General features: G+C 36.3%; 1 protein-coding gene and 1 long non-coding RNA gene across 3 annotated transcripts; one reads left to right on the top strand and one right to left on the bottom strand.

The window, feature by feature from the left end:
• Positions 1-4342: 4342 nt before the first annotated feature.
• Positions 4343-8650, bottom strand: LOC137748527 (triacylglycerol lipase OBL1-like). Of its 2 annotated transcripts, none has more exons than XM_068488694.1 (5): positions 8323-8650; positions 6402-6544; positions 6097-6130; positions 5338-5954; positions 4343-4972 (listed from the first exon to the last, which is right to left on the bottom strand). In XM_068488694.1, the coding sequence occupies exons 1-5, from the start codon at positions 8642-8644 to the stop codon at positions 4700-4702; spliced, it is 1389 nt and encodes a 462-aa protein (XP_068344795.1). In that variant the 5' UTR covers positions 8645-8650; the 3' UTR covers positions 4343-4699. The 2 variants fall into 2 exon arrangements, with proteins under 2 accessions (XP_068344795.1, XP_068344794.1); XM_068488693.1 differs by having other exon boundaries at positions 4345-4972; positions 6402-6595.
• An 809-nt stretch (positions 8651-9459) lies between these two features.
• LOC137746572 (uncharacterized) lies at positions 9460-11104 on the top strand. Its single transcript, XR_011069871.1, has 3 exons — positions 9460-9793; positions 9899-9992; positions 10797-11104. It is a non-coding gene; the product is annotated as an uncharacterized lncRNA (long non-coding RNA).
• Positions 11105-21488: the final 10384 nt, after the last annotated feature.

Consider the following 21488-nt stretch of genomic DNA (forward strand, 5'->3'; position numbering starts at 1 on the left):
ACATACGGGTGAAGCTTATAAAAAGAAGGGGTTTGGGATCGAGGGTGAACTTAATCACATCCCAAACACTTAATCACATACGGGTGAAGTTTATAGCTCTTTGAAACCTAGCTAGCTACTAGGGTGTAGGCCATAGGAAAAAAAAAGGGTTTGGGATCGAGGGAATCAAAAACCTCTTAATTGTTCAAACAATGTTCTGACAATTCTATCATTATCCACTCATTTATGTGTTTTTTTTTTTTTTTTTTGGGCATGTGAAGGTATGGATGAATATGAGACTCAATTCTTTGTTCTTTTGAACGTTTGGATTATAATGGTACAAGTCTTTACTATGAATGCACAATTGTTGAGGTATAGACAACAACAAATGAGACAACGGGAAAGAGCTAGTTTAGAGCAGAGGACATTTGTTAGACTTCATGTTAGGAGAGAGGAAATAAATCGTATCACGCGATTAAGTGATACTAACTGTTTGTGGGAGCTGCGAATGGATAGGAATGCATTTGTAGTTTTATGTGATTTACTACAAACTCGTGGTGGATTGGTAGATGATGGTCATGTTACAATAAAGGAGCAAGTAGATGCTTTTGTTAACATATTAGCCCACCACAATAAAAATAGGTCAATGCAAGTTAGATTCGTTAGGTCTGGTGAAACTATTAGTCAGTATATCCGCAGAGTATTGCGTACGTTGCTCAGTTTGCAGGACGTGTTGTTTGCAAAACCAACCCCTATCCCAGAGGATTGTACAGAATCGAGATGGAAATGTTTTAAGGTAAGCATCATAATAAAGGCATTAATAACATAATTATTTGTAGTTGCTAATTAATATAAGTTTTTTTTTTGTCTTGGGTTGCTTAGGAGCGCTAGATGGAACATACATAGGGGTCATTGTGCCTGATGTTGATAGACCAAGATATAGAACAAGGAAGGGTTATATAACAACTAATGTGTTAGGCGTATGCACACATGACCTCAAATTCGTATATGTGTTATCCAGTTAGGAGGGATCAGCTACTGATTTGAAAGTTCTTAGTGACGCTGTTATTAGAGCTAAAGGCCTCAAGGTCCCGATCGGTAAGATAGACAAGTACCTAGTATTCTTCCTTACCTTTGTTGGCCAACAACTAAAATTTATTATCAACTAATATAGGTACATACTATTTGGTTGATTCCGGATATACAAATGGTGAGGGTTTTCCGGCACCCTATAGAGGCACTAGATATCATTTGCAAGAGTGAGAAGACAATTCACGTGCACCTAAAAATCATGAAGAATATTTTAATATGAAAAATTCACATGCTAGGAATGTCATTGAGAGATGTTTTGGCCTCCTCAAAAAACGATGGGCTATCTTGCAAAGCCCCTCCTTTTATCTAATCCAGATTCATGGACGAATGATCACCGCATGTAGTTTATTTCATAATTTTATCAGAATGTATATGGCAGTTGATCTTGAGGAAAATGCAAGGCTTGCATTTGATGAATTGCCTATAGGGGAAGATTTACTAAAAGTATTAGCCTACATTGAAACTGTTGAGTCAAGCCAGACATGTACTCAATGAAGGGATGATCTTGCAAGAGAAATATATGATGAATGGAGAAGAAGGAGAGCTTGAAAATTGGTTAACATGGTAGTTGTTGTAATTGTCTTTTATTGAGATTTGGACTCAATGTAGATGTTGTAATTGGCTTGAAAATTCGTAATATTAAGACTATTGAGATGTTTGTTATTGTTTTTTATTTGCTGGAATGAGTTGTTGTAATTGGACTCAATGTAGATGTTTGTTATTGTTTGTTATTGAATCTGTTACATCCTTTTTCAGCTTGCTTTTTGGTTTTGCTTCGGTTTAGGAGCATTGATTTAGTGGTTTTAAAGAAGCATCAACTTGATGTGCTTTTTTTTTGGTTTGGATGGTGTTGATTAGTCAAACTGTTTACTTGGGTTTGATGGAGGAAAGAAAGAGAGATAAAAGAGTCATGAAGAGGAGAGATAAAAAGGAGAGAGTGAAGAGATAGAAAGAAAGAGAGACATGAAAGAATTTGCTTCTTTATTGTTCACTGACAATATATGTTTGCTCCACTAAACAATATGTTTCTTTGTTTTACATATGTAATATTATGGCTTCTTTGATAGATTATATGGCCACATCACGTAATTGGATTGATCATGAGTAGGATGTACTGCTTACCATCCTCAAGGAGATGGTTGTTGGTGGTGTTAGGAGTGATACTAGAAATTTAAAGGCTGGTACATTTGTAATGGTTGCCACCAAGATGAGGGAGATGATTCCGGGCATTAATATAAAGTCGTAGCATATAAAAAACAAGTTGAAGCGTCTGAAAGAAAAGTATTCCTCTACATATGACATGATGAATACCATTGGATTTGGTTGGGATGACAAGAAAAATGTGTTCTTGTGGATAGTGACGATGTACTACAACTATGGGTGAAGGTACGTTTTGTTTCTTATTCTTTTTCAATTAGTTGCTTTAAAAGTCAATAACTTTGATATTTTTGGGTTCTTATTGTAGAAACATCCTAATGCATCTTGCAAACCAAATAAGCTATTTCTGTTGTATCCACACTTATCTACGGTGTTTGGGAGAGACCAAGCCACTGGTAGTATGGCTGAATCAGCAGTAGATGCAATCGAAAACATGAGGTTGGAAAATGAGGATTGCGATGAGACCTCCAAGATGCCTCCGACTTCACCTACCCCATCTCTTTTTGTTGGTACATCCAGTGCATCTTAACCTACTAGGAAGAGGAAAAGGAATAAGAATGATGCCGATGCAAATATTGTAGCTGTTATCTATGAAGGTTGGGATAAAGCACTTATTGAAATGAAGAATTTAGGTGAAAGTTTTACTTTCGGATAAGCGAAAGCTAGGTTACCTTCTGAGCTTCGGGCCATGGGTCTCCCATATGATTAGGTGCTAAAAATTTCAATGAAGTTAGTGATTGATGCTGATCTGATGCATATTTGGTGTACCTTGGATGACTCACACAAGACAAATTTCATTAAGATGTTTATGGATGGCCTCTGAGCATTAGGGGATTTAGTATGATATGAACTATATCAACTTCTAGGGTTTAGTAAGACATTATCTTTCTTTTTTTTCTTAAGTCAGGACGAATGTTTAATTTGAGATTTCATGCTTAAGTTCTGGATATTTCATGTTTATTGCTTTAGCAAGATATTATTATTAAACTTATATATTTTTCATCCTTGCATGACAACCATTGCCATAAACATCCCATTGTCTCACAGCTCAACTTATACTATACATATTGTTTGACACAATTTGCATTTCAATGTGATGACGAAGAGATGAAAACAGATTGTGTCAAAGATTCCAACATAGCCATTGCATCAACGGTTGTTCTACCACACTAACCTCTTCATATGTAATTCATCACTTATACATAACCATATACATATTGTGGGAAAAATTAGAATAAACTTCTAATCAACAAAGATTAGTTAGCTTGATTAAGGTTGGCATGAATGCTTATGCATTTCTACTTGTGGCTACACTGCCATGTGCCAAGCCAATGACATGCTCTCACCCTATTATTTTTTTAAATCACTTCAAATTAATTGACGTATTATCCCACTAAATTAATTATATGAGCAACATAAAGTACAAATACATGTCTCTTGTTTTCTGTTATACACAATACGAATATATGAACACAAAGTCCAAGTATAGTGTACAAAATATATCCTAGGTAAGTAGCAGCAAGAAGAAGAAAAAAATTGTTCCGTCCCATCCCATCCCAAGCTTACCAAACAACAGACGAAACATGGGTAAGTTAGTCATTTTAATATTTTGGTTTCGTTCTCCGTCCTGCGCACCAAACGCATAACAGAACAACTCTCCCGTTCTGTCGTGCGCATACCAAACATAACATGGAACCACTGTTCCGTTCCGTCCCATCTGCGTACCAAACGCTACCTAAAGGATGAGAGAGACTCCTGAAAAAAACTTTACTGAGATTTAGTGCTGATGCAAAAGAGCTTACTAAGAATCTGAGTAGTATAGGACAACACTATATTTTAGGGAGTAGAATTATCTCTTCTCTTTTTTCCCTTCCCTTCTCTCATTTCCTATTTGAACGGTCACAGTTAAGTCATATCAATATCTTATATTAATTTTTTATAAAAATAGAAATACAAGATAGAGAATATAAGAGGGGGAATGGAAAAGGATGAAAAGAGGAAGGGATAGAATTCTACTCTATATTTTAGAGGGAGGAAAAGTTAATTTGAGCCGCCAAAGAGGATGGCCCTGATACACCATAACTGGGATTTTTTTTAAAGAAAGGAATCTAGAATAAAGGAGATTTCCCCTCAAGCCTATTCTTACATGATTCCACTTCTATTTGTAGGCTAGGGAGGAAGTCTCCAGATATTCTAAAGATCCATCTTTAGCTACTTTATATACATCTATTGATAAGATTCTGAAATTAATCTCTCCTTTCTCACTCTATATTGCACTCAATGCTATCTATATAAGATTCTTTTACCTTACATTATATCATAGTACTATTAAGCGATTCCTCTAGTCCGCTTGTTCTGTCTGTGTTGTCGTTTTGTCATGATCAATATTGAAAAGAGAAATACTGTCACACAAAACATAGGCCGTTATTAATCTTCTTTTATGGTTTTACAAGGGTGAGGATTTTAAACCCTAAACTTCTTGCGGTATGTTTCTGGGTGGGAGGAATACGTTTGATGATCCCAACCGGGTAGCATTAACATAATCTTGGGTGCTATGAGCTGGAACGCCTGGAAGTACCAAGCCAATGACCCTAAAAATTCTTAGAAAAGATCCTTCTTTATAGTCTGGTCCCTTTGTGCGTGAAATAGTGAAGCTTCTAATCAGCTCGCAGAAGGCATTTATCATCATTGGTATTGCCCCCAGTGGTGAAAAGTAATTCTTGTTCGGTTCTTCTGCAACAACCTGCCCATATAAAAGCACCAAAAAAGAGAATGGTCCTTCAAAAGTGTGCTACTATATAGAACTTTATTACAAACTCAAGTATTTATTACATATTCAATTAGAAACATGTAGAATTTTTTTTAATAGAAAATTCAAGTGCTTTCTTAGAAAAATACTTAAATGTGCTAATGAAATCTTCAAAATAATGCTTTTAGAATCCAAAAACGTTCTTTAAGAGTTTTTAGCAAATGTAATCATAAGAGATTTTTATTGTTAGAAAACACTTTCAATCATTCCAAAAATCACTTTTATTAGTTTTGAAAAAAAAATTTAAAAGTGACAACGTTTTTTTTGTTATCTGAAAGGAATAATTTTGAGGGATTTACCTTCACTTCATACTGTCGATTATAGTAGAGGCATGTCCCAAAATGCTTGAACATTAAGTCCTTGTCATCATAAGGCAACCTAGGCACCATATCATTACCATAAACAAATCTAAAATATGGAATACCATGCTCTTTCAATTTTTCTCTCATGAACTCTCCAAATTTCTCATCTCCTACCCTTGGCTGCCCAAATGTATACACCCCTTGCAACCTCTCCAATAACCATGCCTCATTGTGCAGAGCCAGAACTGCAGGAAACAGAATTGCTAGAGCCCCACCCAAACTATGCCCTGTCACAATGTATCTCGCTTGATCATTTTGGCTCAAAATTTCTTTTAGCATCTCTCTAATGGCATAGTAAGCTACGGCTGGCTGCCCATCTTCTTTTTTGATTTCTTTAGGCCAACCAACATTCTTTTGCAAGCCTAAAGCTTTCATAAAGCCACCATGAATTTTTCCAACCCCGGCTGAAAGCTCGTACCATGAGATGTCAAAGTCGGAGCACCATGCATCGGCATCGAAAGGTTCAGTTCCCCTAAAGGCCACAACAATGGTGTCACGGTCGTCAGTTTTATCACGAAGCAAGAAGGCTTGTGTTGTGGCTTTTTGTTGATAATCTGCATTGAAAAGAAAATGAAAAATCATTATTAATCGTAGTTCAAAATGCTATTATTTTCATAAGAATTGCACAGAGACTTGTCGCCAATTTGAAAAGAATGCAGCAAGTACTTACAAAGTGATAGGTTACTAGCTTCTTACCATTCCAGAAGTCATAAAATCCCAAGAACTCCATCTGCTCAAGAGCAATTGCATTTTGGTGTTATAAAAGTAGAACTCAATACTTAATACTGTACAAAGTATATATGTTCAATATTTAACACCACAAATGTATATACGCATAAAAATGTTCTTTTACCAGACTGTCTATTGTTAGATTATTTAACTCTGGCAACGAACTTTGGCAAGAGAACATTACCCTAACTGCTAAGTGTGTGTGTGTGTGTATACTAATCAAACTGCTAAAGGAAATATTATATATCAACTAAAGGAAATATTATATATACCTTCCAGTGATCATTCACAGTAGTTTCAATGTAGGTCTTGTTTTCATAAGAAGCTTTAGAAGCCATCATAGAGAGTGCTGCATGGTAATTGGCATCATCATGTTTGATGCTACTGTCTAACTTCACCCGCTTGTCCATATTCCCTATAAATGACAGAAATATTGCCGATGATTTATCTGGCTTTACCAGCTTCCCTGAACAACATGAACCCATCTCCATTTTAGTCTACATGAAAAAGAATCACAAACTTATAACTATCTTGGCCCGGTCTGTTTCCTTGGTTGGTAAACTCAGTGGCATGAACCCTAATTGATCCCTTGGATTAGCTAAGCAATGAGGATGAGTAGGAAAACTGGTGAAGAGTTTGATCTTCTCCATTATGACCAAAAAAAGCCTAATACTTGCATCAATCCCTATGGGCCAGATAGTCTTAAAAGCAGGCCGATATTGTTGTGGTTTGAACACCACTTGATAAATACATTTTTAGGTGTATCTGAAATACCGTGATATAGTATTATTTCACTAAATTATAAGATGTGTACTTATTTTTTATTATGTACCTTTAAATTTGGATGATCAATTTTGTTATGTATTCATATTATAAATGCAGGTGAAATAATTATACGACCTGAAACATACAAAATATCTGGGGACAATTGTCCAAGGAAAATATCTGCTTTGCATACATTAGTGGAGCTGTGGACTTTATAATCTGTGTGGGGCCCGGGCAAGGGAATTTCATAATTGTTCACCCACAACAGCGATAATTGAGGGCGACTGATTGATTCAATTGATTTGATGTGTTGGATCTGAATTATTTGTACTATTTCACAGTATCATTAAACTATGGTAATGTTGCCTTGATAAATTACATAACAAACGAAATTTAATTAATTTTTCAAGACATGACAATAGCTAATTAAATTATATATTCAGAACACAATGAATTAAATTTTTAACACATGTCAATAGCTTCAATGTTAAGAGGCCAATAACTCTAAATGTAAAAGTTTCTCTTGACTTGAAGCTGCCTTTGTAAAATACTTCCTCTAATATATAGTCTATTGATGCAAAAAGAATTTTAAATTTGAGTGCACAAAACGCACACAATACCCTTACTAACTTACCTGACTCAACATTTGCAAACAAAACTATTTTTTGGAACAACAATGTTTCAATTCAAATACATGTATGAACTAAAAATTATTAATTATCAAACAAAAGGAGCAAAGCATAAATGGATTATACGACTTGGAATGCAGTTTCCTCTTTTAAGTAGTAGATAATATGTCTAAAGTTGATGTTTTACTATAAAATCAATTGGTAATATAAAAAATAACTCAACTATTTATAAGTATATTGGAATACAAAATTTCTTCTTTACCTGATATGAGATTTATACCATCAACATACTAACATATATAATCAAAAGAACAATTCAATTTTCAAAAGAAAAAAAAAATGAGGTACTCGTTAATCATGATCTTCTAGTATTATAAGCTTACAACAGATATGAGATTATATAAGTTGGCTAGAGGTGTGTTTTCTCTACACCTAAGTTCAAATTATCCTCAGTTTAATTGAAGACTGTCTTATTGTTTGTCAAAAAAAACTAAAATAAAAAAAAATAAAAAAAATAATATTAAAAGCAAACCATTTTAAAAAGGCTAATGCCATGAAGATTAAATGTTTAAACAAAATTTTGTAAATCAAATGGTTTAGTTATTAATGATTAGATTATTATGTAAATGTTGGTTAACGTGTTTATTTTTTATTGGTGACACATCATTTGATTTACAAATTTAATTTGAAAATTTGATTTATCTATCATTATTCTTAGAAGAAACTTCAAAGAATAATTACTTCCATCCAAAATATGATAAATACAAGGAAGGAAATTAATAATAGTTAGCACCCGAACCTCGGAAGGAATTGAGCACGAGCACAAAAATATTGCGGTTGCTTGACAGAAGGTTCAAACACATTTCAGTCCCCGACCCTAAAACTGAGAGTGGCTTTGACACAAGTTGCAGAAACTTTTGAGCCAAGATGGAGATAAACATAAGCCATCTGCGTCTGAAGCTGATCGTTTCATCTGTGACTGTGCCCTCACTCTTAGAGTAATCTGCATACCTTCCTTCCTCAACGTTGGAGGAGAACAGAATGTGAACCAGATCAAAGAAGCCAACTTCTTCTGGTTTCAGTAGAAAATAGCTACTCGAAAATCCTTTGTCGCAGGCCATGGTGCGTTGGTGGTAGATATAGTGTTTGTATATATACTACTTTAAGGATACTATGTGTTCCTGTTTTTGGTCAACTTTACATAAAGCTTAGGTAGAGATAGTGGTAAAGGCTAGCTGGCTCTTCAGGTAATATTTGTGTGGTTAGGTTATATAATTACTATTTCTTAGTCCTTGATTAAAAATGGACCCATTTGCTTTGCTTCAAGAATCGAAATTTCGAGGATCCTTCGGATATTTTGGGTTTCCCTGTTTCATTCCCAAACTTATACTTTCACAAACCCCACATCTGCTAAACCCCACCTCTACTCTATTCTCATCCGTACTAAATTTTGAAAGAAAGAAATAAATAATTGACTAAATTAGAATCTTGTCGTTTTTATTCACAAATTATGATCCCTTTAAAAAGAAATGTGACAGCCACAAATTTGCATAAACCCAACCGCTAGGTCCGCTACAGATAAACAATCCTCCGTCGCCAACTTTTGCCTTTGGGGGGCAACAATCCTTCTTGGTCCCTTCATGTCCTTACTAGGGCTGGAAAAAAATCCCAAAAATCCCAAACCAAACCGAAAAAATCCCGATCCCAAACCAAAAAAATCCCAAACCAAAATTCCCGAAAATTTCGGTATGTCATCCCGAACCAAACCGAAATTTTCGGTATGGGATTCGGTATTACATTTCCATTTTTTCGGTATTCCCATACCGAATAGAAATAAATATTATATATATATATATTATTTTTTAATTATAAGAGAATTATTTCAACCGTTCATTGTTTTAGATTTAATCTGTGCCGTTCATTTGTTTTTAGGTTAGATCCCATTTCAATTTTCACTTCCGTAGCTTGAAGTTGAAACGCAGCCATGAGCCACCAGCTTTCCTTCACCAGAAATCAGTGAATCACCACCACCCAGCTTCACAAATCAACACCCAGCCACCGGCGCCACGCCAAAGCATCCTTCACGAATCGTCTCCGACACGATTCCTTCACGAATCGTCTCCGACACGAATCGCTGGACAGAACTCTCCAGCCTTCCTTCACGATTCCTTCACGAATCGTCTCCGACACGGCGACACTTGCGAGTTGCGATCTCTCTCTCTCTCGGGCAATTTTCCCTCACAGACAGAACTCTCAATCTAGAGGCGGAGGTAAGTCTTCCTCAATGATATTTGGTTATTACTTGATTGTAGGTAAACTTAGCTCCTCTGGCTATCACGCTAATTGGATCTTCTGATGACTTTCATAAACTGCAGGTGTTAAAATATTTTTGCTTGCAACGATCTATGCTCTAATGGGATGCCCTCTTTCATATGTTCTTTGGTACAGGCCTCTCTATCGTGCAATGAGGTAATTGTTTAAAGATGGCTTTGTTTCTAGTTTCCAGGTAAATAAAAGATTGTAGTTCCTCTGGAAATTACAGAGAAGCCGCAATGTTAGCATAAATTTTTTGGCACTTTAGAGAAAATAGCTTGACTGTAATATCATGGATCTTAGGCTAAGACAAGAAAATACTTTTGAAATGACGTTTTTGGGAACCAAATATCAAAGAGCAAGCATTGGTTGTTATCCTAAAAGTATCCTCATCTGCTAATGGATGAGACCTTTGGCATATGATGGGCACATGTTTAAATTATGCCCTGTTTATATTATGGACGAATCAAGTAATACCCTATGGACTCTAAGTCTCTAACTGGCACTATAACTCTCTCGCAACTCTTTTCTACCAGAAATTTTAGTGCATCAAAGGCTTATGTAGGAAAATAGTAAGAGAAAGGAATATAATAGAGATTTGGACTCACTTTGGCCTTTGGCATAGCACTAAAGGTGTATTGGAATAACTCCGATAGAAATTAAAAGTTTCCAGCATCACACCAGCCTTCACTATCATACTGCCTTTGGAAACAGTGCTGCTTAGTCACTAGGGTGGGATTGTTATATGGTGCATGACATGGTGGTTGTGGTTGTGCTTCCTAAAAAACACTTTTCTTTTCTATAGGGATGGTGATGGAATGCCTTTACATGGGACCTTCATTTCTATTTAGTGCACTTAGATGGACTTTGATTTTCTTAGTGGAAGTTCTGTTTTGTTTTGAAGCATGAATCTGAGGAAGCATGTCTATTGATAATTTGACTGCCTGCGTTTTGCTTCAGGTTCCAAAATTTGGTGAACTAAAACAAGAGTATGGACGGTAATATTCTCGGAGGCATTGACAATAAGGTTGTTTCTTTGGAACCAAACCTCGTATTAGATGTTTGTTTGCTGCTATGAACTCACTTTGTAATTTTTAAGCTAGAATCCTTGAATTTCTGCTGGAAATCTTGGGAGTGGGAGTTTAGGATATGCATGATCTTTGGTGTACTGTAAATCTTCGTTGAATTAGTATAAGTCTAAACGACAAATTCCCCCTCATTCCTCTCTTCTTTCACTCACTTAACTAGCTCTGCTAGGTGACCGGAGACGGGATAGGTACAAATGAGCTCTGTCAAATTTTAGTCCAAAAGCCCAAAAACATTTCGGGATTCCCGATTTGTCCCGAAATCCCGAAATTATTTCGGGATTCCCGAAAATTGGGATTCCCGAAAATTTGGTTTGGGATTGGTATTGAATTTGGGATTCCCAAAAATTTCGGTTTGGGAATCGGGACAAGGGTTTCGGTATGGGATCCCATACCGAACCACCCCTAGTCCTTACCTCTCTACATCTCTCTCCACCTTTTAACCATCTTTCTCAAGAAGAGCCTTTTGTCTTTTTAGTGGTCCGTGTGCTTGATAAAGCACTATAAGGACGAAATTCAAAGTTTTGTTGGAGATAACGCATAGCATGACTTTTTTGTCGGTAATTTCAAGATTATCATAGAGTGGTGCGATAGTTCTTCAGCTTGCATGGTTCAATCATTGTGAATGTTATCTTTCATGTTAGTTGGATGTGAGCTATTTGTAACTGAGGAATTGTATTGTACTTGTGATAAGTTTGTAATTATTGAGTTGTGGTGTTTTAAGATGTGTGCCCTCATGTTCCTGCTATAGGAATTTCACATGTGGTTCTTTCTAAGTAAGGTTCACTTTGAGACACATTTGACATGCGTAATTTATGGAAATTCTTGACCGCTCTTACTGAAATTTTATGTTATCTGAAAAAATCGTTGGTGCATTTGCAGTTTACTAACCACACCTTTCTTCCTTAGTTTTCATATATATCTCAACTTCTAAATATTTCAAATTCTTCTTACTCAATTATTAAACTAACGCAAGTGGCATTATACCACAGTGGTGGAAAAGAGTTGAGCTTTTGTGACGGCATGAGTTCGAACCCCGTCAATGACTAATCTAACAAAATTTATTGTTTGACAAAAAAAAAAAAAAAAAAACAAATATTAGACCAACAAATATGACCAAAGGATAGTTGATAAACCTATCCTTATAATATCAATCATATAAAACTTAATACCCTCCAAGTCAAATGAAATATACATTTTGCTTAATACAAACTTTGTATATATAATATACTTCTAAATATTTCTCAAAATTTATGTCCTATAATATCTAAACTTCTAAATATGCATACATCACAACAAAGGTAGATTAGCCTAGCTGGTGCGCACAAGGTGTGGTCCTATTCATGTAAATGATGTGGTTGTCGCAATCTTATAAACTCACGTTTCCCATTTAAAAACTTGATTTGGTGCGAGGTGGTTAAAATGTCCAACAATTTAGAACGTAAATACATTTTCACAAGACATCTAATGATAAAATATATATACATATGATTGTGTTTTTCTTTCTCTCTGTGGTGAGTGTTTTTCTTCCTCTGTGTGGATCCACCATGTTGAAATTAGCCCCCCCGGGCCGCCCCTCCCCCCCCCCCCCCCCCCCCCACCCACCCACCCCGGAGGCAATAAAATATATATACATATGATTGTGTTTTTCTTCCTCTGTGTGGATCCACCACTAGTAGCCCCTGCGCGGGAAGGTATTACTGTGTGGATCCACCATGTTGAAATTAGCCCCCCCTCCCCCTGGCATTACTGTGCGGATCCACCATTAGTGGTTAAAATTGAGTCTTGAGTGGGAATAAATGAGTAGGACAACTCACACGCTCCACCATGTTGAAATTAGCACCCCCTCCCCCTGGCATTATTGTGCGGATCCACCATTAGTGGTTAAAATTGAGTCTTGAGTGGGAATAAATGAGTAGGACAACTCACACGCTAACACGACTTCTGTCATTTGATGGGAACAGTATATGACCTAGTGCACGTGGGAATAAATGAGTAGGACAACTCACACGCTAACACGACTTCTGTCATTTGATGGGAACGGTATATGACCTGGTTGCACTAATGCATCAGGTAACATGAATATTGCATTTTGACTTTTTTTTAGTGCATTCTAAACACCGTCACATAATATTATCATTTTACTTTATATGTAATATAAGATATTTAAAGAGTAAAAACATATCAATCATGTCATCTCTCTATATTATAATTAAGGGGTGTGTTATATACACCTCTTTTAACTTCCCACACATTCTCTTAATTTCAGACCGTCAGATCGAATGAATTGAATGAGATCAAAGGACACAAATTAATAAGGGTTAATTGAGAAGTAAAAAGGAATGTGTCAATATCATACCTCTATATTTAAATGTAGTTGCAACCCGTTAGGCCTTTTTATTTAATTGTACTTGTAATAGTTGTACAAGAAGGGTTTTCCAAATAAAAAAATGCATTAACCACGAGCTAGTAGTCCAGTGGTAAAAGACGGATTGCGAGGCATCATTCAAACTAAAAACTAGAGGTCTTGGTACGAAACCCGTTGTTGGTGTGGAAACCAGATTTGTGGACAGGAGGAAACTCAAATGTCTCTGTGAGTCATCCCGACCTCCGAAAGGGGTGGATAATTGTAGCTTGTCACTAATTGTCTGTCTTTAAAATAAATAAATGCATTTTTTTTTTGTGAAAAAATGTAAAAAATTAAAGATTTAATTAAATTCAATACCCTTCTTAGTGAAGGGTATATACTTGCATACACACTACAAATTCATGGAGAATATGAAATTAATAATAATGAAACCGTAGGCAGGACTATATCGATTTTGGTTTCATAAAATTCGTGCGAGGGAGGAACACATGCGAGGAGCATTTACATAATCATGGGGACAATGTGCTTGTGGTCCTGCCAGTACCAAACCAATTAGCCTAAACATTCTGAAGAAGGGGCCACCACCCCAACTTATTTGGAATGGTTAAACTGTAAAATATAAATCAAATTAAGCCTAGATCATTGAACTGCACGATTTTCACATATGCATTAGATGTGGAAATATAATAAACAACAAAGCGTACCTTAATCCGTGATGGCAAACGCTATGAGATCCCAATCGGTTTTGTTAACAGCGGAGGAAATAGGTGTCTCTCTTGCCCCTATTTGCACTTGAAAACTCTAATCGTGTTTTTCTGTCAAGTGCATATTAGATGTGTATATGCAATATATGTAAGTAAGGTAGAGAGAGGACCCGTTTTCTTTGAAGCCCATAATCAATTACCACCCATCACGGTAATATGATAGGAAACAATTTCTCATAATTTGACTAATAAGATTATTTACAAATAATAATACCCATTAAACCTTACACATTATATGGACCGTTCCATATGGACCATCTTAGAATATTAAAAATAGTTTTACATTCTCTCACTTGGTCCATAATGACACAATGCCTTTTCTAGTTTAACAAATAAACATTAAGTGCGTAGTGAAATTCAAAATAGTCTTCATTATAAATTGATCAATAAGCGACGTAGTCGCTTCCATGTACCACAACACTAGCAACTACAGTCTATTAGTGAGAAATATTTACATACTATATATGTGCCCATAATGTCTTAGTTGGAGACATTCATGCTATCATTCATCCAATCTCGTAAATGTATAAATATAATGGAAAATAGGAAACACTAGAAACATGTTCAGTTATCGAGCTTAGAGTGTCAAACATAATACTCTCATTAAACAAATCCTCAAAAAACAAAATAAAATGACAATCATCATGGACTACCACCAAGGCCCATTCTTTCAACATGATCATTAAATACCTTTGGCCCTAGTCCTTTTGTCAAAGGATTTGCAATCAAAAGCATTGTGTTTATATGCTCAGTAGACATTCTTTGTTTTTAAACCTCCTTCTTAAGAGTCAAGTATTTTATATCCAATGGGTACCCCTATGGACACTAAGTTTGGGAGATGATGTTCTTCCGAATCAATATCATCAAAAGGAGTTGCCAGGCTCTGTCTCGGACCCACAAGCTTACTCATGCTTTGATTTGTCACTTACCACTCCGAAGTTAGTTTACTTTGGAGAATTGACCAGATCGAAGGCACAACGAATGGAATAAAACCAAGCAACAGGTGCAGCAATAAAGGTGTGCGCTAGTAAGAAAAAGGTTCTCAGACAAAGAAAAATTATTTAAAACCTAGACCGAGGTAAAAGGTTCAAGTTATAAATTGGGCATGCCCTCATTTTGGCTCAATAAAGAAGCAAAAGATGAATCTTCAGCATCGTCGACATTTGTGGCTCCCTTAAAATTGGCCGGAGGAGAACCGATAGGTAGCTTCGACGACGACAGCACCGCCACCTCCTGCTACCCCCCCCTCCCGAATCAGAATAAGACTCACTCACCATTCTGAAGTTAGTTTACTTTGGAGAATTGACCAGACCGAAGGTACGACCAATGGAATAAAACTAGGGTAACATATGCAGTTGGCCGAAGGATAACTGATAGGGCAGCTTTGACAGCGAATACACCCCCTCCTCCTGCTATCCCTTCCCCCCTACCCGGCGGACTCACTCTATTCCGACAAGGCAAGCTTTAACGCATTAATAACGAGAGTATAAGGCACCGGCAAATCAGCTTCTCGTATCACCTCCAATAAACGAGTAAAGTCTCATCTATCGCGGTGATCTTTGCTCTTGTAACCGTCAAGATATCCCTAATTGTACTCCTGCACGATCTCCTCTTAATATTATCGTCGTAGCTTGGGGATCTCTTCCTTGTTCTGCTGAGAAAATTCTGCTTAGATTTTCTCGGCTTGACTCATTTCTTCTCGGGTTGCATCTAAGTCCAACTGAAGAATAGATCTATCAGCATCCCACAAACTCTACTTTGACGCCAACAACCTTTCCACCTCGTCTAAGCATGCCTTTAGAGTTTACCGCTTAGCACTCCAGACCCGCTCTGCATCCAAAAACACCTCAAGTCTGGTACCTTTTTCCTGCAAGGCCCCTCTCAGACTTGATCCTGCCACCTAACTTGCTCTTGTAAGCAACTTCAAACTTGAAATTTTCCTCTACTTGAGCAGGGGATCAAGGCTTCAGTCCAAGTGCTTTATTGAAAAAGATGTACATGGGTAAGAATAAGAAAGGAACAAAAAAGTAGCAAATAAAGTGTGAGGTAAACAAGTTAGGAGAGTTAATTGCGAATCTACTTTAATAACACTTCTCTTGAAGGTCTCCACAAACATAGTCCCCCTAAAATCAGCAAGAGAGATAGCAGAACAAATCAATGCTTGGGCATGCCCCGCATCATGAAGATCGCTTTCATCCAAAAAAAAATGGTGCCAGCCCAACATTAAGCTTGATCACCAAGCATGAAGCCTCATCAGATTCTCCTCTACTAGCACTAGGGAGAATGGATGGCTCTTCTAGCACTTAATTAATCAAACCCTCTGCTAAAACTTGATTGCAAGGAGGTGCATCCGTAGGGTTAAAGGCTAGAGACGCTGAATGTAGTACACTGATAATTTTTAAATATGCGATTTAGTTATATTCAAATTAATTGACGTTTATGAAATTCAAATGAGGAAAAATGTAAATCCCAATCTTAGACTTTATTATTAATTATGTATTTTATATTCGTATTCAAAGTTACGACGCATTTATATTTATGGCGTATAATTGTTCGATAAGTGAAAAAGATGAAAATGTCCCTAGTTAGCTCAACATAATTATATGAGGACGTATTTTATCATTATATATTTTGCTGTATTTCTTGGTATATTTGGATAAAGGTTGACCCTACGACAGTGTAGGTGAAAACTATTCACCAAACATAGTTATAATGAAGGAGTTATAAATGAGCAAAGATAAGGGCAAAATGGTTCTTTAACCATTAATTTGGAAGACTCTAGTTTTGCTAGAACAGTGATTTGGGTGCCACGTGTATGGCTAGGATGAAGAAAAGAGAGGAGAAATGAAGGAAAGGAGATAAGGGCTGCCCAATCAGGATATAAGGAAATGAGGGAAGAGAGAATGAGGGAATCATATCCCATTTTTGACCTGTTTCCCTTGCGTGACTCGACTCAATTCTAAGTAGCAAATTTCGAAAATTTTTGTCGGTTTTTTCAATGAATTCCACCCAACCACCACCTGCACACTCACTCGACCTCCACTCTCCCATTTCTGTCGAAAATTTGAGTTATTTTGACCACGATTTCACAAGGAACATCACAGATGGGTGTGATGGTTCCTCGCCGACGATCTACCAATTCTGAAGAGTTTTCCTTTGACCGCCACCACCAAAAGACTCATCTTGATCCTAGGAACAAACACCAAACATGTTTAGGGGCGGCAATGCAGTAGGGAGATCGAATTGAAGAACACCTATTCTAGGGTTTCCAGCAGATCAAGGGGATTTCAGACATCTTCTTAGCCGAATTGGACTTCGGCCTAGATATGAAAAATATTTCTCTCATTGAGTTCTACATGTCTGTAAAATTTGGTAATTTTTAGAGTTAGTCAGAATTTCTCCAGAAGCCGCCATCTACGGCGGCGTGTGGCCAGATGGCCGATTTTGTCTTTTTAAGTTAATTTCAATATTCTAAGTTAATATTTGATTTTCGTTTGATGTGATTCAATTTGTGTATGTAGTTTCATATTTGTCCTCCACTTGAATATCATAGAAAATGGATTAAAAATAAATAAATAAATAATTTGTGAACTACGATTGGCTTGATCCCTTTGTAGGGTACGTAGCAGTCTAACAAGAAGGTTAGATGCAACCATAAAGAAACAAAATAATTTTTTTTAGTAAGTGGCAAAAAAGGAAATTTTATTGTGGTTAATAGTTGTGATTAAACATGGCTTTTACTGGCCTACCATCAGATTTAGCTTCCGAATAAATTTTATTTTGGGTCATGACATTGAAGGCTACAGCTGCCCTCTTCAAGGACTCCTGCTTCCACGATGGTGCCTATTCGAGGATGGACTTACCTCTTTCTCCACCAAGGATTACGGGAGCTTGATGTAAATTCTCATAGGCCAAAGAAGTGAGGTCAACGATCTCGGGAACTACATCCTGGCCACCTCCGAAGCTGCTTGCTAGTCTGATCTTCTTTTTAGAAACCTTGACATGAATCTCTTTTGGAACAACTTTTTCTAACTTCTTCATTTTCATTTCTTTCTCAATATCTGGTGCACCTTTGATACGTTTTGGTGGCTTTAGAGAATCATTGGCTGCAACCCCATCGGGATTAAGGATAGGATAGTTTGAACAAAGGTCAATGATATCAACCATCCATGCGCTCCCTCTCTATCTGGTGCACTAAGCCACTTCCAACTTCGATGTGGAATGAGGATGATACGAAAAGCCATATTGATAAGCTCAGGACGACATGGGCCGAGATTTTGAATATCAGTTTTGAAATTAATTTTGCTCTTGGTTTGTTGGGAGTTCTTAGTCCAGATATGTCACTTTCCCAATTCCCCTCCACTAGCAGAATGTCTTCATACTAGTCTTTATCCTAACCATGCAACTTAAGGATTTAAATGGACCATCGAAGCGCAGACTGAGATTAAAAATATAGTGGGTTTCGGCACTCTTCCAAAGGTTGTAAAGGACGAGGAACTTAGACAAACCTAGCCTAGCGTGACACCACTTGTTCAGATGCTCGAAAATGAGATGATGTGTACGGATGTTGGAGTGAGGTTGCAAAGGCTGATTTGGAAATGCATGAGTATTTCTTTCTATAGTTGCGACAAAGGGAATCTTAGTCCCAAATCAAGATAACATGGATAGATTCTGGCATAAAGGCAATGAGGGTTTGAGGGTGTGGGGAGATCATCCATCACTTCATTAGTGTGTTCCTACCAGACCCGGCGCCCGTTAAGGAGATGGTTACTCGACTAGCGAGAAATGCTTCTTCTTCTCATTTGTTACAAACCTTGACCATCGAAGGTTCAGGGTTAGCAGGAGCAGCAGGTTGGGCAGAGTAGCTGGCAACCATGATTTCATTGGAATTTGAGAAAAAATAGCAATGGCGAAAATGAAATCGAAGAAGAGAACTGTAGTGTTCTTTGGGGCAACAAGGAAAATTTAGAGATTCAGTGAAGAAGTAAGAGTAAAGGTGTGACTAATATTTTAAAACATTTCAAGTCTTCCTACCGTTGAATATGGACCGGTTCGCCGCGGAATCAACATGGACAATAGTTATGACCTTGGGGTAGGTTATCAGAGGAGATTTCTCATTTCTTGTGCACACATAACAGGTGCAACATATCATCATTACAAGGTCTGAAGCATGGAGTTCAATCAGAAAGTATTGGAGTTCCTACAATCTAGGAATTGCAAGATATGCGATTTGATCCAGATATGGACACAATCAGAAAGTATTGGAGTTCCTACAATCTAGGAATTGACGTGCGCCGCAAGTAATCATAACTAGTAAGAGAATACAATATCTACTTCTAGATATCCTCTAGGATTTTGTAAGGATTCAATCCTAAAAATGTCTCTCTCCCCATGGTATAAGTACACCTATCCAGGGTTCATCTATAGTAACGCAATCTAAACGCTTCAATTCTTTTGCCTACTACTTCAGTCTAAAATCATTAACTAACTTGACCGCCAGAGAGCTTTTGACCAACACACCCCCAGGTCCTAGGCTTACTCACGATTGTTTTACTGTTTTGCAAGTTGCTAATATTTGTGCATAAATTTGATTCCAAAAGAATCCATTTTGTGGGATAAATTCCACAAAATTCTAACGCCATGCCGTATAATATTATTGGTGTACTAAAAAATATATAATTTTTTTTTTTTGGAAACGAGAGAAAACAGCCAAGGCACAGAAGCCAAAAGAAAAACAGGAAAGCCTACAGGTGTATAAATATATAATATATAATTATGTATACATATTTATATTGGGCATATTTATACACACTTTTTTATAGTCCACGGCGTCACCACTGTAGGGGTGAGCCCTATTCCTCTTATTTTATTAAATGAGCATGCAGCACGAGTACATCTTGTATAACTTACCCGAAACGTCATGCGGAGGTCCACACCTACAACCACCTAATTTTCACATGTAGAGAGAAACGTGCACGATCGACTTTTATAATTACTTATTCCGTCAAAGTGAATGCCAAAAACAGGTATCAGCGACATCCTTTAAATTGTGATCTTTGGGCAATTTTCCAGATTAAAGACACATATTAGTTTGTTTATTATTAATTCTTTGTTTGTTTAGTATTAAATAAATGTAAATATTGTAGTTAAGTTTCTGTTAAAATTTTTTTTGGTTTCTCCTAAATTTTCTTCTTTATATTAAGTATCAATTTGGGCACTTTAAAACAAAATAATAGTTTACTTTTGCTTTTCACTTGAGCTACTTAATTTCAAATGCAGTACTTCTCATTTTAAGTGAATCATTTCTTCTTCTTCTTCTTCTTCTTCTTCTTCTTTTTTTTTTTTCTTTTTTTTTATTTATTTTATAATTATCTAATGTGTTAAATGAGATGCACTAGCTAATCATAACTGCCCCAAGTTACGAACATTACTATACAAAATTTTCGAATGCCTTACTAACAAAAGATCCACCAACAGGATATGCAGATAATTCAGTACATGGAAGAAGAGATTAAGACATAACATATGATGATTAATTATGTTCCAGATAAGCATGTCCCACAACAACCAAAAGGTGGCTTAAGGCATATATATATATATATATATATATATATATATATATATATTAATTAATGTAGGCGGACAAAAAGATGGCTTAAGGCACGCAATGGCTATTGTAAAATGTTTTTTTGTTAGAGGAGTAATGTTAGACTTGCGTGCTAGTGTATTGATCGGATTTTCTTTTATACAAGTAGAGCACGAGAATTGAGCTAAGAAGCACACTAAGTAAACTGTAATAATTAAATTAATAAAAAAAATATCACTAGATGTAGTACTAAGAACACATAAAAATAAAATAAAATAAAATAAAATAAACAGTACGAATCTCAATTTTTGGACATGGCAGTATGTTTGTACAAACATAAATGCAATGTATTTAAACTGAAGGGTTTAAAAAAAATACTATCATGTGTTTATGTTGAAAATCTATTATGGTCACAGTATTTTTAATTTAGCCACTTTGATTATTATGTTTTACGAAGTTTGCAATGCCAGTTACTTTCGTTAACTTTCTGTTAAATAATTATTAAATTATTTGTTTACTAATTAAAAAATAGGAAATTGAAAGATATTTTAAAAGTCCATTTCAACGAAAACAAAACCCCAAGTCCTCGTCGTTTCTCTTCTCCTCCCGTCTTCCCTCCGCAACCCCCCATCACCCCCGTGCCGTAGAATTGCAGTTGCCACATAGAAATTCACAAATATCCATTGTATTTTTCTTTTCTTAATTTTAATACATTAACTGAAGCGACTAATTTTACAAATTTTGTAAATCACAATGCCAAATTGGTTAAATTAAACTTAAATGACTAAAACAGACTTTAGGCATAAAACCAAAAAGGTTTTTAACCTGAAGTGAATAAATAACCGGGAA

The sequence above is a fragment of the Pyrus communis genome, chromosome 10 (assembly GCF_963583255.1).
Source record: "Pyrus communis chromosome 10, drPyrComm1.1, whole genome shotgun sequence".
NCBI classification, from domain to species: Eukaryota; Viridiplantae; Streptophyta; class Magnoliopsida; order Rosales; family Rosaceae; genus Pyrus; species Pyrus communis.